At 56.4% G+C, this 14,484-nt stretch overlaps 1 protein-coding gene across 1 annotated transcript in view; it reads left to right on the top strand.

Moving 5' to 3' along the window:
* The window catches only part of hspg2 (heparan sulfate proteoglycan 2), a 55,670-nt gene that overhangs the window by 25,120 nt on the left and 16,066 nt on the right, over positions 1–14,484 (top strand). The window contains 31 exon segments of the mRNA XM_057040323.1: positions 207–386; positions 463–659; positions 734–881; positions 1,019–1,146; positions 1,227–1,313; positions 1,385–1,443; positions 1,615–1,676; positions 1,796–1,936; positions 2,041–2,214; positions 2,398–2,577; positions 2,648–2,766; positions 2,838–2,949; positions 3,021–3,134; positions 3,305–3,432; positions 3,597–3,683; positions 7,491–7,561; positions 7,633–7,700; positions 7,772–7,912; positions 8,067–8,252; positions 9,306–9,398; positions 9,565–9,657; positions 9,734–9,964; positions 10,048–10,161; positions 10,846–10,973; positions 11,063–11,149; positions 11,218–11,276; positions 11,347–11,511; positions 11,597–11,707; positions 11,793–11,893; positions 12,005–12,185; positions 14,203–14,262. Of these exon segments, the coding sequence (XP_056896303.1) occupies positions 207–386; positions 463–659; positions 734–881; positions 1,019–1,146; positions 1,227–1,313; positions 1,385–1,443; positions 1,615–1,676; positions 1,796–1,936; positions 2,041–2,214; positions 2,398–2,577; positions 2,648–2,766; positions 2,838–2,949; positions 3,021–3,134; positions 3,305–3,432; positions 3,597–3,683; positions 7,491–7,561; positions 7,633–7,700; positions 7,772–7,912; positions 8,067–8,252; positions 9,306–9,398; positions 9,565–9,657; positions 9,734–9,964; positions 10,048–10,161; positions 10,846–10,973; positions 11,063–11,149; positions 11,218–11,276; positions 11,347–11,511; positions 11,597–11,707; positions 11,793–11,893; positions 12,005–12,185; positions 14,203–14,262 (3,805 nt within the window).

The raw sequence follows: 14,484 nt of genomic DNA, 5'->3' as shown, positions 1-14,484 counted from the left end.
GTGTGGGCGTTTGATTCGTGGCCACATCTCCTACAGACATGAAACGTCTGTTGCTGCACTTTCCTCTGGATGTTGCCAGGTCCACGAACCACTGACAGACTGTACAAAGTTCTGCTGCCCAAGCTGCTGCACCCACGGAGCTCTGGCCACGGCTCCAGACGCTGGTGCAGCTCTTTGTCTGTCTCATTGCATGTTGTTGTTTTTAGATCGACTCCTATGGAGGCTCCCTGAGGTACAAGGTGCGGTACACGCTGGCCCGCGGCATGTCCGAGGCTGTAGAAAGACCCGATGTGGTTCTGGTTGGAAACGGACGGAGGCTTGTGTACCGCAGAGGCAGCTCCACCCCGGCCCACGTGCTCCACCAGAAGGACATCAAGTTCACAGAAGTAGGTCACCGCTTGCTTCTTTCTTTCCTTCCACGCGGAAAAAAGCCCCAAAAAAAGCTGCTTCTGCTGCTTCCAGGAAAACTGGCAACATTCCAACGGCCGCGCTGTCACGCGGGAGGACCTGATGATGACCCTGGCCAGCCTGGACAGCATCAGCATCCGCACCGTCTATGACAACCACATGGTCAGCGCGGCGCTCAGCGACGTCTCCATGGATACCACCACGGTGGAGTTCAGCATTCTGGGTCACGCCAAGAACGTGGAGGAGTGCAGGTGAGGAGCAGGCGGAGCTGGGTCCCGGAGCCCTGTCCCGCCGCCGCCACTTCAGCTGTCTTCACCATTTTCAGGTGTCCTCCTGGATATTATGGGCTGTCCTGCGAGGCCTGTTCCCCTGGGTTCGAGAGGGTCCCCGGCGGCTCCTATCTGGGCACCTGTGCCGGCTGCCACTGTAACGGACACGCCAGCGCCTGTGACCCAGTCAACGGACACTGTCTGGTAGCTGCACCACTCTCAGAATCCTGTCATTTGTGCTAGCAGTTAGCAGTTAGCTAACCCAAGGCTACCACCCAATAGCCCGTTAGCGCTTCCCGTATTTTCGGGGTTTGACCGGTCGGCTGCTCTTTCTCCCGCAGAGCTGCCAGCACCACACCGAAGGATCCCGCTGTGACAAATGCCGCTCCGGATACTTCGGAGACCCGAGCCGAGGTCGCCCGGATGACTGCAAGCCGTGCCCCTGCCCCTACTACGAGACAACACGCCGGTGAGCCCCTCCCCCCCCCCCACCCGCCGCTCGGGCTCATTCAGGTAGACGAGCTGAAGGTGGTTTTGCTCCTTTTCCAGGTTTTCCGACACGTGTTTCCTGGACGTGGACAATCAGCCGACATGTGACGCCTGCCGGCTCGGCTACACGGGCCGACGCTGCGAAAAGTGAGCCAAGCCCGAATCACCGGCTGGGACTCGCTGTCACTCTTGAAAATCGTTTTTCCTTTGTGTTTCAGGTGTGCACCAGGTTACCACGGTAACCCCATCGCACCTAATGGAAAATGTGTTCCGAACGGTACGTACACGCGCCTGGTTTTACGTTTTAATGTAATGACGGGAAAAAAGTGACCCGAGTGTGAGCACAGTGGTGTTGGACTGTCGTTAACTGAGTCTGTGGGGGTTATTATGGTCTGTTATAACGTGGTTCTAGCTCCGCCAGGCTGAACGCTTTGCTTTCCGCCAGCAGAAAGCTCCACGTGTGACAGCAGAGGCGTGGTGAGCTCCAGCAGCAGCCCCTGCAGCTGCAAGGTGAAGCCCGTCGTTTGTTCACGCTGACGTTCGCTCGCCTCTGGGCTCCGAGGACGTCGTTTCACCGGAGCGACGCGCTGACGGATCCTGTTCCGACGCTGTTTCCTCTCTGTGTGCAGAACAACGTGGCGGGCGCTCGGTGTGACGAGTGCAAGCCGGGCTTCTTCCACCTGTCGGGGGCCAACCCCGACGGCTGTCTGCGCTGCTTCTGCATGGGCGTCACGAAACAGTGCGCCAGCGCCACGTGGAGCCGCGATCAGGCGAGTTGGGAAGGTTCCTTTAGGCCCAGGAAGGGCTGTAAAGTTCCTGCTTGATAGGATACAGGAGGCAAACGTGTGCTAACCCTGAGCCTGATCTCTGCCAGGTCCGGGGAGCCGTGAACGGGCAGCTCTTCTCCCTCACCAACAGCGGCAACACCAAAACCTTCAACGAGGGAATCTCCCAGAGAGGCTCCTCCGAGGTGGTCTACAGCTCCTTCTCCAGTCTTCCCAGTGACGTCTACTACTGGGTTCTGCCCGAGAGCTTCAGAGGAGATAAGGTCAGAGCAGAAAACTCATGTTCTCAGTCACAAGGCTGCATTTATCCTGGGAACCTTGAATAACAGGGGCCCACACACACACACACACACACACACACACACACTCACAGCATCACCAGAGGGAAATAGCTTTCCGCTATTCACTGTTGAGACGAGCTTTTCTTTCCACTGCGCTGCCCTCAGGTGACGGCTTATGGCGGGGAGCTCCAGTACACCGTGCGCTTCTCCCCGTCCCAGCGACCCCTGAAGGTCGGCGGCCAGCCAGATGTGGTTCTTCAGGGAAACGGCATTTTGTTGGAGCACTACTCTGAGACCAGACCTACGGCTCACACCCCACAGACCTTCAGCGTGACCTTCAGAGAGGTGCGAATCGTCCGTGGTTATCGCTGTGTTTGGGCGACGCCGCCGCTGTGACACTCCCTCCTGTTGACAGTCTGCCTGGCGGCGTGCCGACGGACAGGCGTGCACGCGGGAGCACCTGTTGATGGCGCTGGCCGACATTTCCGTCTTCATGATCAGGGCCAGTTATGTGGTCAACATGGCCGAAAGCAGGTGTGGTGGAAGAACTAACAAGGACGAGGATGTTTCCGGAATTCCGTTAATTCCAGCTGTTCTTTGAGCAGTATCGCAGACATCAAGATGGACGTGGCCGTTCCCGAGTCCATCGGCAGCGGAGCTGCGCTGGAGGTGGAGCAGTGCGCCTGTCCTCAGGGCTACAGGGGTCCATCCTGTCAGGTACGCGTGCGGCTTGAGCTGAATTCCTCCTTCCCACCGGAGAAGACGCGTTATTCCCGCTCTCGTTGCAGGAGTGCGATGACGGCTACACGCGGTCCAGCTCCGGGCTCTACCTGGGCACCTGCGAGCGCTGCAGCTGCCACGGCCACTCCAGCAGCTGTGACCCAGAGACCGGCAGCTGTCAGGTGGGTGTTGGCTCCGCCTCCTTTCTGCTTCTTTGCCTGCTTTGATCTCTGCCCTGGAATCCGCTAACGAGCGGCTGGCGGATCCTGGCTTGTGGGGACGCGTTGGTCCGTGCGATCCGCTGTTCCACGGATCTCGGCCCTTTCTTGCTCATCTGTTTCCTGACCAACAGAACTGTCTCCACAACACTGCCGGGCCCAGATGTGAGCGCTGTCAGAGCGGTTACTATGGAAACCCCGTCACAGGCGGAGCCCAGGCCTGTCAACGCTGCCCCTGTCCTGGAACGGCCTCCAGCAACCAGTGAGTTCTCCTCTTATTCACAGTCGCTTAAAGACCAACCAAAACGACCCTGATGATGAGAAGAAGAAGAAGAAGAAGAGGGGGGGAGGTGACTGGTGATGAATAAAAGAATAAAAGCCTTTAGGAGGAAGCGCTGTGTTTCACCCACGCTTCTGCCCTCACAGGTTCTCCTCCACCTGCTACCAGGATTCCGACGGCGGGCCCACGTGCGACAGCTGTCCCCCTGGATACGTCGGCCGACGCTGTGAAAGGTACCTCCCTGCTCCCAGCACACACCAGCCTTGACTCTGCTTCTCTGTTCTAATGACGTGGGGGTGTGACTGGGCTCACTGGGCCAGCTGGGAGCTGTGGTTAGCGGGGGCCGGCGGTAGCAACAGCCTGGTCATCAGGTCTGAGCATGTCTGCAGGGATGGGAGATGCAAGGCGGTGCCACCCATCCCAGTTTCCCTGGACGTGTCGTGTTCTCTCAGAGTTCTTGAACGGACGTTTGGAAAGGTGGATTTAGGTGGATTTACGAGCCGTTGGGCTCCTTGGTGGAGGCTTGTTGCAGGAACAAGAAGGTTCCTGGAGACTGGAGAGGAGGCTGCCTGTCTGGTAGAACCTTAGAAGCTTTCTTCCCTCTTCTTCCTCTTTGAAACAGGGTTTGTTTTCTGCTTCAGCTTTGCACTCTGCTGGCAGGGAAGGTTGGAGGTCTTGGAACAGGTGGATGTGTTTCCTGGGTCTTCATGACATAAATGTAGATGTGGCATTTATGAGGACGCCGATCTTTGCTGGTCTCTGAGCAAAGATGAGGAGGTGGCTTTGGGAGGGGGGGGGGGGCATCTGTTTACCTGCATCATGCCTGATTCTGCTGTTTTGACATTAAGAGAAGAGAAGCCATCTGCTGACAGTTGTGGGGATCCTTCCCTGGAGAAGCTGCTACCAGAGAAGTGTGGAGCTGAAGCAGTGTTCAACTTCAGCTGGGAGAAAGAGATAGAAGATCATGGCAGCGGAGTTGATGATGGTGATGATGGTGAGGGTGGTGGTGGTGGTGATGGTGGTGATGGACATGAGTGGACCACCACTGTGGGAACAGCAGTCCTGATTACGAGGACGTTACTGGCTACTAATCGGACCACCCGTTCCACGGGTGAGGTGACGGTGGGCCTCAACACAACAGTCCCCAGGCTCCTTCCTCGCTTCACACCCAGCCTGGAGACCAGATACTCCAGCTTCCAGCAGCTGCTCCGGCTTCACATGAACACCTTCAATCAGCGTCTCAGCATGTTGGAGAGAAACACGCTGGATATAAAGGAGAGTATTCAAGGTATGGAGGACCAGCAGAAACATCTCAGCTCACAGCTGGAGGAGCTCATTGCTCTGCAGTCACCAGGGCAGAAGGACAGCAAGGTGAAGGAGCTGGAGAACAGCTACTCAGACATGGAGACCCGTCTGAGCAGACTGGAGGGGAGACTGGAGATCCTGATCGATGGCTTCACCGCCCTGGCTCAGGAGATGAACAGGATAAAACGGGCCAGACATTCTGCTCGTTCTCCCCGAGAAAGGAAGCTTCTGCCTCCGATCACCACTGTCCTCCCACGACTCTTCTCCCAAAGTCCACGGCCACCAGTTACAGAGGGGCCCCTCACCAGGGGGGCGACGGTGCAGAAAAGCATACCCACCCCCGGCCTCCGTACCACCCAGCCCAGCACTGCTGCCATCACCAAGGCCACCAGAACCTCCACGCAGCTCCAGTCCACCACCAAGTCCACCAGAACCTCCACGCAGCTCCAGTCCATCACCAAGTCCACCAGAACCTCCACGCAGCTCCAGTCCATCAGCAAGTCCAGCAGAAGTCGAGGTCCAACCAGATCCGCGGTCAAATCAAAGTCCACCCTGAGAGATCCCAGGACTCGCGGAGCCTCAGCGAAGGCCCCGGCAACGAGGCAGGGGGGTCGGAGGGCAACAGGAGTCAGAAAAGAACCGGAGGTCACTCGATTCCAGCTGGAGCCCCCAGAGGCTGCCAAGCCCGACCGGACCAGGGGCAACAGGCGCAAGAAGGCCTTTCATTCAGACGCTCCAGTTCTGAAAAGCACCAGCGAACAATCCTCAGGGGGCGATTTCAAGGAGCCGGTGGAGCGGCACCACAACTCGGGGAGGAAGACGTTCACACCCCCACCGCCTGCGACAGTTGCCCCAGCAACGACCCCCATGGCAGGACGTCGTAACTCCACCCCCCCTAAAGCCAGGACCACCGCCGCCGTGAGGCCGGCGACGGCAGGAAGACACAGACCCACTTCCTCTAAGTCCAGGAAGTCCACCACAGCAAAGGGGCGTAAAACCACACCCCCTAAGACCAGAGCGAGGAGCGTGGTGAAGAATTCCGCCACGACCGCGAGGAGGAAACCGGCTCCACCCAGAAGTGAGGCCAGGAGAGCAGCTAAACGGCCTCAGGACCAGCGGCCGTCTGTTCTAGACCTGCTGCAGCTCCTGAAGGGCGAGCGCCCTCCTGCCAGGAGGCAAAAGACCCACGACAGTTCTCTCCATGTAGTGTTGGGAAGGCTGGCCATTCCCATCAAGATCATCCCTGATTACTAAGTTAATCGTCGGACCTCGTTGACATTTGCTGTCTGACCCTGGTCTTTGTGTCTGGGACTGTCCAGCTGAGCTTTATGAAGTAACTGTTGTTCTGAGGGATGTGTAGGACCGTCCTGGGGGGCTTTGGCCCCTCGATCTTTAAAGTTTGTAACGTTTCCGTTTTTACATGACAAAGAAAGCAGTTGTGCTTGTGAAACCGTCGGTTTCTGCATCCTCTCTGCATTGCACAAAGGTTTGCTATGAAGCGATAGCTTAGCATCACTTTCTCTTATGTGTGTTCATTTGACTACCTCGAATTTTAGCCCAACAGTATCTTTGATTCCCTGCGTTTGAATGACTTTTTTCCCATGTTTTCCCCTCCTGCTGTCATATTAATGATTCATAAACAGCACTGTTCTGGTTTTAGCATATTTAGCAAACGCTACTGTGCTATATGCTAACCTGCTGTAATAAAAAAGCCAAGAAAACAGTAAATCAATCAGTCCATCGTGGATGTTAGAGGACATTTTCATTTAGATTTAGCAGTTTATTATAACAAGCTGTCCCTAAACATTAAGGTTCATCAGGAATGTCGTTAGTTTGGACGACCATCATAAACTGTCTCCTTTAGCATGTTCAGCCTGCTGACTGCTGGCATCAGAAGAGCCTCTTGAATATCGTTTAGCTTTAGTTTAGTCTTTTATTTTCTTGTGTTCATCTCAGCTCTGTGTCGACATAGTGTCAGGTCCATTTCATGTGTTTTCATTTTATATTCTTTCTCAAATGAACCAAACCAGGAATAGAGAATAAACTTTAGAACTGTCACACGTTAGCTTAAAAACGGCTCATAGCACGGAAGCCTCTGACCTGCGGAGCTGCCAGAGGACAGGTGAGGTAAGACCAGGGAAACCTGCACAGGTGTGCTTGGGTCTGCCTTCGCTCCGCCGCCGCCGCTGCTGCCCGCCTGCTTTACTGGACGTTTCGCTTTGCAGCTTCTAAAGTGTCGGAGACCAACTTTGCTTTAGCGGTGTAGCATCTTGGTCAGCAGCGGTACGCTAGCAACCTCTGCTGCAGGTGTGGAGACATTTCTGTCAGTAGGATCCTCTTTCTTGAGCCCCCCCGAGCCTGGGGGCTGCGTCTGTGTGTGTGTGTGTGTATGTGCGTGTGTGTATATATGTATGTGTGAGTGTGTGTGTGTTTGTATATGTATGTGTGTGTTTGTATATGTATGTGTGTGTTTGTATATGTATGTGTGTATGTGTGGGCGCATGTGTATATATATGTGTGTGTTTGGATGCGTGTGTGTAGGTGTGTGTGTGTGTGTGTTTGGGTGCGTGTGTGTGTGTATATGTGTGTGTGTTTGGGCGCGTGTGTGACTCAGTCCTTCCGAACGGCGTGTCAGGAGCATCACATTCATCTCGGATGTCTCGCCTCTGATGTCACTTCCTGTCCCATTGTGTTGCCACTTGCTGGAAACTTTGACGGGTGCGTTTGTATTTCAGATGCGCCCCTGGTTACTCTGGAAACCCGCTCCTGGGGCAGAGGTGCACCGTTGGGGGCAACGAGGTTAACGGTACGTTATTCTTCTGACGCCACTCTTTGCCTCCGGACCTCTGTTGACGGCCCGGTTCTCCTCCCGCTCAGGTAACTGCTACAGCTGTGACCCAAGAGGAAGTGAAGGCTGCCACAATGGCGGCGCGTGCCGCTGCAAGGTAACAACGCTCACCTGTATTCTGGGATGGGACAGGTGGGAGCGCCTCACGTGTCATTTCCTGTGCTGCAGATGAACGTTGAAGGCCCCACCTGCACCAGCTGCAAGCCTGGAAACTTCCACCTGAGCTCAGGAAACAAAGATGGCTGCCTGTCGTGCTTCTGCATGGGCGTCACCCCGCAGTGCTTCAGCTCCGCCTACTACAGAGACGTGGTGGGTTAAACTGTTAAACTGTTAAACTTCACGGTTAAACTGTTGAGCCTCTCCAAACATGATGTTCCCCAGATGAGAGGAGGAGCCCCGCTCGGGGGGTTGTGATGCGTTCAGGACGTGTGGGATAATTGTGCTCCCTCCTGTGCACCTGCAGGTCTCCTCCGCCTTCTCTCCGGGGAACTTCCAGGGATTCGCGCTGGTGAACCAGCAGCGCACCAACCGCATCTCCACCGGCTTCACTGTGGAAGTTTCCACCGAGGGAACGCAGCTGTCCTACAGCAACTTTGACGACCAGGAGCCTCATTACTGGCAGCTCCCAGAGGTCTACCAGGGGGACAAGGTCAGTGGACTCCTGCTGCTCCTGCTGCTCCTGCTGCTCCTCCCTCCCTCCTCCTCCCCTCCTCCTCCTGTTCCCCCTGCTCCTCCTCCTCCTGTTCCTCCTGCTCCTCCTCCTGCTCCTCCTCCTCCTGCTCCTCCTCCTCCTGTTCCCCCCCCTGCTCCTCCTCCTCCTGTTCCTCCTGCTCCTCCTTCCTGCTCCTCCTCCTGATCCTGCTCCTCCTCCTCCTGCTGCTCCTGCTGCTCCTCCTCCTCTTCCTGCTCCTCCTCCTGATCATCCTGCTCCTCCTCCTCCTCCTCCTCTGCTCCTCCTCCTCCTCCTCCTGATCCTGCTCCTCCTCCTCCTCCTGCTGCTGCTTCTCCTCCTGTTCCTCCTCCTGCTGCTCCTCTCCTGCTCCTCCTCCTCCTCCTGATCCTGCTCCTGCTCCTCCTCCTGCTGCTGCTTCTCTCCTGTTCCTCCTCTCCTGCTGCTCCTGCTCCTGCTCCTCCTCCTCCTCCTCCTCCTCCTGCTTCTGCTTCTCTCCCCTGCTGCTCCTCCTCCTCCTCCTGCTCCTCCTCCTGATCCTGCTCCTGCTCCTCCTCCTGCTGCTGCTTCTCATCCTGTTCCTCCTCCTCCTGCTGCTTCTCCTCCTGTTCCTCCTCCTGCTGCTCCTGCTCCTCCTCCTGCTGCTGCTTCTCCTTCCTGTTCTCCTCCTGCTGCTCCTGCTCCTGCTCCTGCTCCTCCTCCTCCTCCTGATCCTGCTCCTCCTCCTCCTGCTGCTCCTCCTGCTCCTGCTGTCTCCATCCTCCATCAGGCCTCAGATGTTCTGCCATGTTCCACCACTCTAAACTCCCTGCTGGATTTATTTAATCCCCAACTCGGGCTGCGGTGATCTCGATGACATCATCGGAGTTTTTGCGTCTAAGATCTGAAACGTCTCCTTGAGCCAACTGGCTCGACCGGAGACTCCAGCTGGATTTGCTGCAGCTGTGCTGCTCCGAGACGCCATCTGGCACCGGCGTCTGCCGGGCCGGTTTGACCTGGCAGCAGAACTGAAGCGTCTTCTCGCTGTTTCAGGTCGGCTCTTACGGAGGGAGGCTGAAATTCACCATCTCCTATGTAGCAGGTCCACGAGGGACGGTCCTGGACGATGGGGACGTCCAGATTATCGTGAGTACGACGGTCTACAAACATCACAAACTAAACCAATGAATGAACCTGGAGACGGCGGGAAGGGGCGTGGCCTCGGCACCGAGCCCTGAGGCGCTCCAGACACGAGGACGCGGCGGTTCTGTGTGTTTGTAGCGCGTCCAAACCGTCTGTTGTGTTGCTGTAGGGTAACGACATCACTCTGGTGGCCGGCCAGTCCTGGCAGGGGAGGCAGCAGGGCGGCAGGGAGACCCGGAGGTTTGAGGTGGTCTTCAGGGAGGTGAGGCCTCTTCCAGGGAGAAGAACCTGTCATCCTTCCTTCGCATCAAAGCCCAGACTTTTCTTTGGGTTCCCAGGAAAACTGGCGCCGCCCCGACGGCATGCCGGCCACCCGCGAGCACCTGATGATGGTTTTGGCTGATCTGGACGACATCCTGATTCGAGCGTCCTACTCCACCGAGATGCGCTCCTCCAGCATCTCGGACGTCAGCCTGGAGGTGGCGGTGCCCAACTACAGCGGTTTGGCCCCGGCGCTGGAGGTGGAGCAGTGCCGGTGTCCACCCGGATACCAGGGGCTGTCCTGCCAGGTAGCTCTAGGTCCTGAGGTTCTCCGCCCTTCTGGTCCTGAACGTTCTCCTCACCTTGGTCTGCGTGCTCGTTATTCTCCCAGGACTGTGCACCTGGATACACTCGCACCGGCGGAGGTTTGTACCTGGGACACTGCGAACTGTGCGAGTGTAACGGCCACTCGGACTCCTGCCACCCGGAGACCGGCATCTGCACGGTAGGAAGCCCAGGCGGTCGCCAGGACACACACCTGGACGCCAGGACACACACCTGGATGCCAGGACACACACCTGGACGCCAGGACACACCCTGGACGCCAGGACACACACCTGGACACCAGGACACACACCTGGACACACACCTGGATCCCAGGACACACACCTGGAGGCCAGGACACACACCTGGACTGCAGGACACACACCTGGACGCCAGGACACACCCTGGACGCCAGGACACACCCTGGACGCCAGGACACACACCTGGACGCCAGGACACACACCTGGACACCAGGACACACACCTGCACGCCAGGACACACACCTGCACGCCAGGACACACACCTGGAGGCCAGGACACACACCTGGACGCCAGGACACACACCTGGACGCCAGGATACACACCTGGACACACACCTGGACGCCAGGACACCACACCTGGACGCCAGGATACACACCTGGACACACACCTGGACGCCAGGACACACACCTGGATCCCAGGACACACACCTGGACACCAGGACACACACCAGGACACACACCTGGACACACACCTGGAGGCCAGGACACACACCTGGAGGCCAGGACACACACCTGGACGCCAGGACACACACCAGGACACACACCTGGAGGCCAGGACACACACCTGGACGCCTCCTCTCTAACCTGCTGTGTTTCTCCACTCAGAGCTGCCTGCACAACACTCAGGGGGAGCTGTGTGAGCACTGCGCCCCCGGGTTCTTCGGCGACCCGACGGTCGGGACCCCGGAGGACTGCCAGCCCTGCGCCTGCCCCCACACCGACCCAGACAACCAGTGAGTTCTGACTCTAACCGGGGCAGGTTCCCCCCCCCCCCCTGTTGGCCAGTGTGAAACCTTTCTCTTGTCTTGTCGGCACCGTGCAGGTTCTCCCCGACCTGCGAGAGCCTTGGGAACGGCGGCTACCAGTGCACGGCGTGCCAGCCCGGCTACACGGGCCAGTACTGCGAACGGTGCGTTTGATTTACTCAGCAGCGCTGTTGACGCCGCTTTCATGGTGCCTTCCTTCTCCCCCCTCCAGCTGTGCTCCCGGGTATGTGGGCAACCCCCAGGACAGAGTGAAGTGTCGCCTCTACGATGGTGAGAGACTTCGGTTGAGCCGGTAAAATTGGGCCGGAGGTGACGAGCGTGTGACCTTTGCCCCCTGCAGCTGCGGCCTCCCTGGTGGTGAAGGTGTATCCAGAGAGGGTTCTGACGTCCCAGAACAGCGCCGTCACGCTCCGCTGTCAGGTGTCGGGCGCCCCACCGCACTACTACTACTGGTCCAGGGAGGACGGGCGCTTAATCTCTGGCAGCGCCGAAAGGCGGAGACAAGGTAACGCCCCTCCCCCGGCGCCGCCACGGCCCGTTTAACCACGCGGTTCTGTCGGTGTTCTGAGAGAGTTCCCACCTCTGTGCAGGAGCGGAGCTGTTCTTCCCCAGCGTCCAGGCGAGCGATGCCGGCGTGTACGTGTGCACGTGCCGGGATCAGCGCGGCACCAACAGGAGTCGAGCAGAAATCGTCGTCACAAGTGCGTGCGGCTAACGCGGCTAACGCGGCTAACGCGGAGCAGGTCGGCGGGGGTGAGGTCATCGCTGAACTGTTGCTCTTTTCAGACGTCCAATCAAAGGCCATCGAGGTGACGGTGGAGGAGCCCAAAGCTCAGAGCGTCCGGGTGGGATCGACGGTCAGCTTCATCTGTACGGCCAAGAGCAAGGTAGCCTGGTCACATGGTCACCTGGTCACATGGTCACCTGCTCACATGGTCACATGCTAACGGTCAACCGGTTCCATCCCATTCCTCATTCGTCTCTTTGTTCGGCCACAGTCGCCAGCTTACACTCTGGTTTGGACCCGGATGGGGAACGGGAAGCTGCCCAACCGGGCCATGGACTTTAACGGCATCCTGACCATTCAGAACGTCCAGCCCGAGGACGCAGGCATGTACGTCTGCACGGGTTCCAACATGTTAGCCATGGACGAGGGCAGCGCCATCCTCTACGTGCCAGGTTCGTGATCCGCGGCGCCTCCCGCCGCCTCCATCGCCCAGCACCACGCTGGCTCCTGTAGCTGTCACCCGAGCCCCCCCCCCAGCTTGCAGCGACGCATGCGCTCTCAGCTTTTTTCCCATCATGCACTGTCAACACTCAGCTTTGCGCTAACAGCATCTGAAGCTAGCAGCCCTAACAGAAGCTTCTGTCGTTAGCGGCGATGCACCGTTTTACATTTACGGCTCCTCGTGGCTCAGAAACCACAAACTTTGTTTGGTGCTGATCCGCTTCTTCTCATTTCAATCAGATTAAACCAGATAAATGAATCTTTTAGTATGTTTGAACTCGAAAGAGCGAAATTCTGCAGCTTAATTTGGATGAACATGAGGAAGCTGTTTACCCAGAACCTGTTCAAGGTAAAAATGGGAACTACGTCTGTATGAAACAATGAAATCACCCGTGGGGGGCGTGGCCGTAACGGCGCGTCTCCCCGTACCCGTGTGCTGCGGTGCATCCCTGCCTGCTCTGCTTGTCTGTAATCGCTTTGTCTCTCCTAATAAGAGGAAATACAGCTTGTGGTCTGTCTGTAACTGCTGGACAAATTTGAGGAATCCCAGGTCACATCTGAGTAATAACACAGTTACGACGCTCTGGCCTCTCTCGCTTCTTTACTTTGGTCCATTTTTCGGTTTCTTGGTGGTTTGAATGAATCGGTGGTGGTTTGTTTGCTTGTGGTGGAGCCGCTGGTCTCTGCTGGGAGAAGGGGCGGAGCCTGTCTCTCACTTCCTGTCCGGGGGGGTGATGGGGGGCACCACGGGTGCTACAGTGGGTGAACCTGCCACCAACGCTTCATTCAAGAACTTCAATATTCGGAAGGAAGCAGAAGAACTCAAAGCTGAAAGTTTGTTTATTTGTTTGTTGTTGACATGACGTCTCCTGATGCTCCTGTCGCGTGTTTGATGACTATTAGCGCCGTTTTTATCACAGGATCGACACTTGATCACGTTAGATTTGATCCGTTAGCACATGTTTCTGATGTTCTGATATTTTCGATTGACTGAAATCCTGAGATGTTTTCCTGAAATCACAAAAGATTCAAATCTCATGTGTTTTGTGTGAAAGTACTTTTCTATACTTCTGAGGACATCCCAGGTTCACGTTGTAACACTTTTGTTCTATTTTTCGACGTTAAGGCTCAAAAGGTGCTTCTGTTATTTTTAAAGTCTTCCCAACCGATGTACACGTGTCACACTGCAATGTATTTATATTTACTGTGAATTATTTTGTGGAAAAAAGCAAAAACTGATTAAAAATGACGACGGACGACCAAACTGATTTGTTAATTCACTCGTAACCACAAGCTGTAAAAAGTGTTTCCATGTTTAAAAGCTGCGTCGTGCAACTAACCTGCATGTCTCATTTGTGGCTTCGCTGCATTTGTCTGTACACACACCACACCACCACACGCACCACACACACACACACACACCACACAGGTAAGTGGACGTCTGGAGCTGAATGTGTCTCAAATGTGCTGCAGATGGAATGTTGTGCAGATAAGAGTCAGACCATCGGCATCAGTCCTTCCAGGAGTTTCCAGCCACAATTCTTTCTATGTTGACAGAAATGTTTGATAAAATAAATCCCATTTAAGGACTGTTGCGTCAGAGAAGAACAAAGTAGCCAAAGAGGGTTTAAAGGAGCCCAAATGAGCTGTTTGATGGCACAAACGGAGACGAGAGGAGTGATTTTAGATCCGACCAGGAAGAGGCTCCGGACCCACCTTGATCCCGGTGCTGGAAACTCCTGGAGGGACTGATGAGGAGGGTGTAGCAGGAACCAAGGCTGGTCCAGACACCAGCTCCAGACCAGCTGAGGACAAAGCCAAGGTCAAGGGGAACCTCCTCCTCCTCCTGGAAGATTGGGCCTTGAGCCGCAGGTTTCTGGGGTTGATGGGAGGCAGACTGCTGTGACCTGAAAGCTGACCTGTCAGTTCACCTGTCCCCCCCCTCCTCCTTCCCTCCCATGATTCCAGAGGCCTCACAGACTCGGATGTTTTACACAGCCTATGAAATGTTTGAAGGACACAGAAAGCGTAAGTGGGCATGGTTTCCTGTCTCCTCCTGGACTCTGCAGCAGCTGCTGCCTCTTCCTTCTGTCTCACGCATGCCAGCACCAACATCTGCACCGGGAGGCCTGGGCAGCCTGCTAGCTCTCCTGTAGCCACCAGGTCTGAGCCGGCGGTGCTAACCCGCTTCACATCTGGTCTCTGAGGGCTTCTTCATGAGCATTACCGGCTCCCAGTTGCCTCTCTGGG

The sequence above is a fragment of the Takifugu flavidus genome, chromosome 8 (genome assembly GCF_003711565.1).
Source record: "Takifugu flavidus isolate HTHZ2018 chromosome 8, ASM371156v2, whole genome shotgun sequence".
NCBI classification, from domain to species: Eukaryota; Metazoa; Chordata; class Actinopteri; order Tetraodontiformes; family Tetraodontidae; genus Takifugu; species Takifugu flavidus.
The sequence above is the reverse complement of the archived record's forward strand: the minus strand, read 5'-3'. Positions and strand labels throughout refer to the sequence as shown.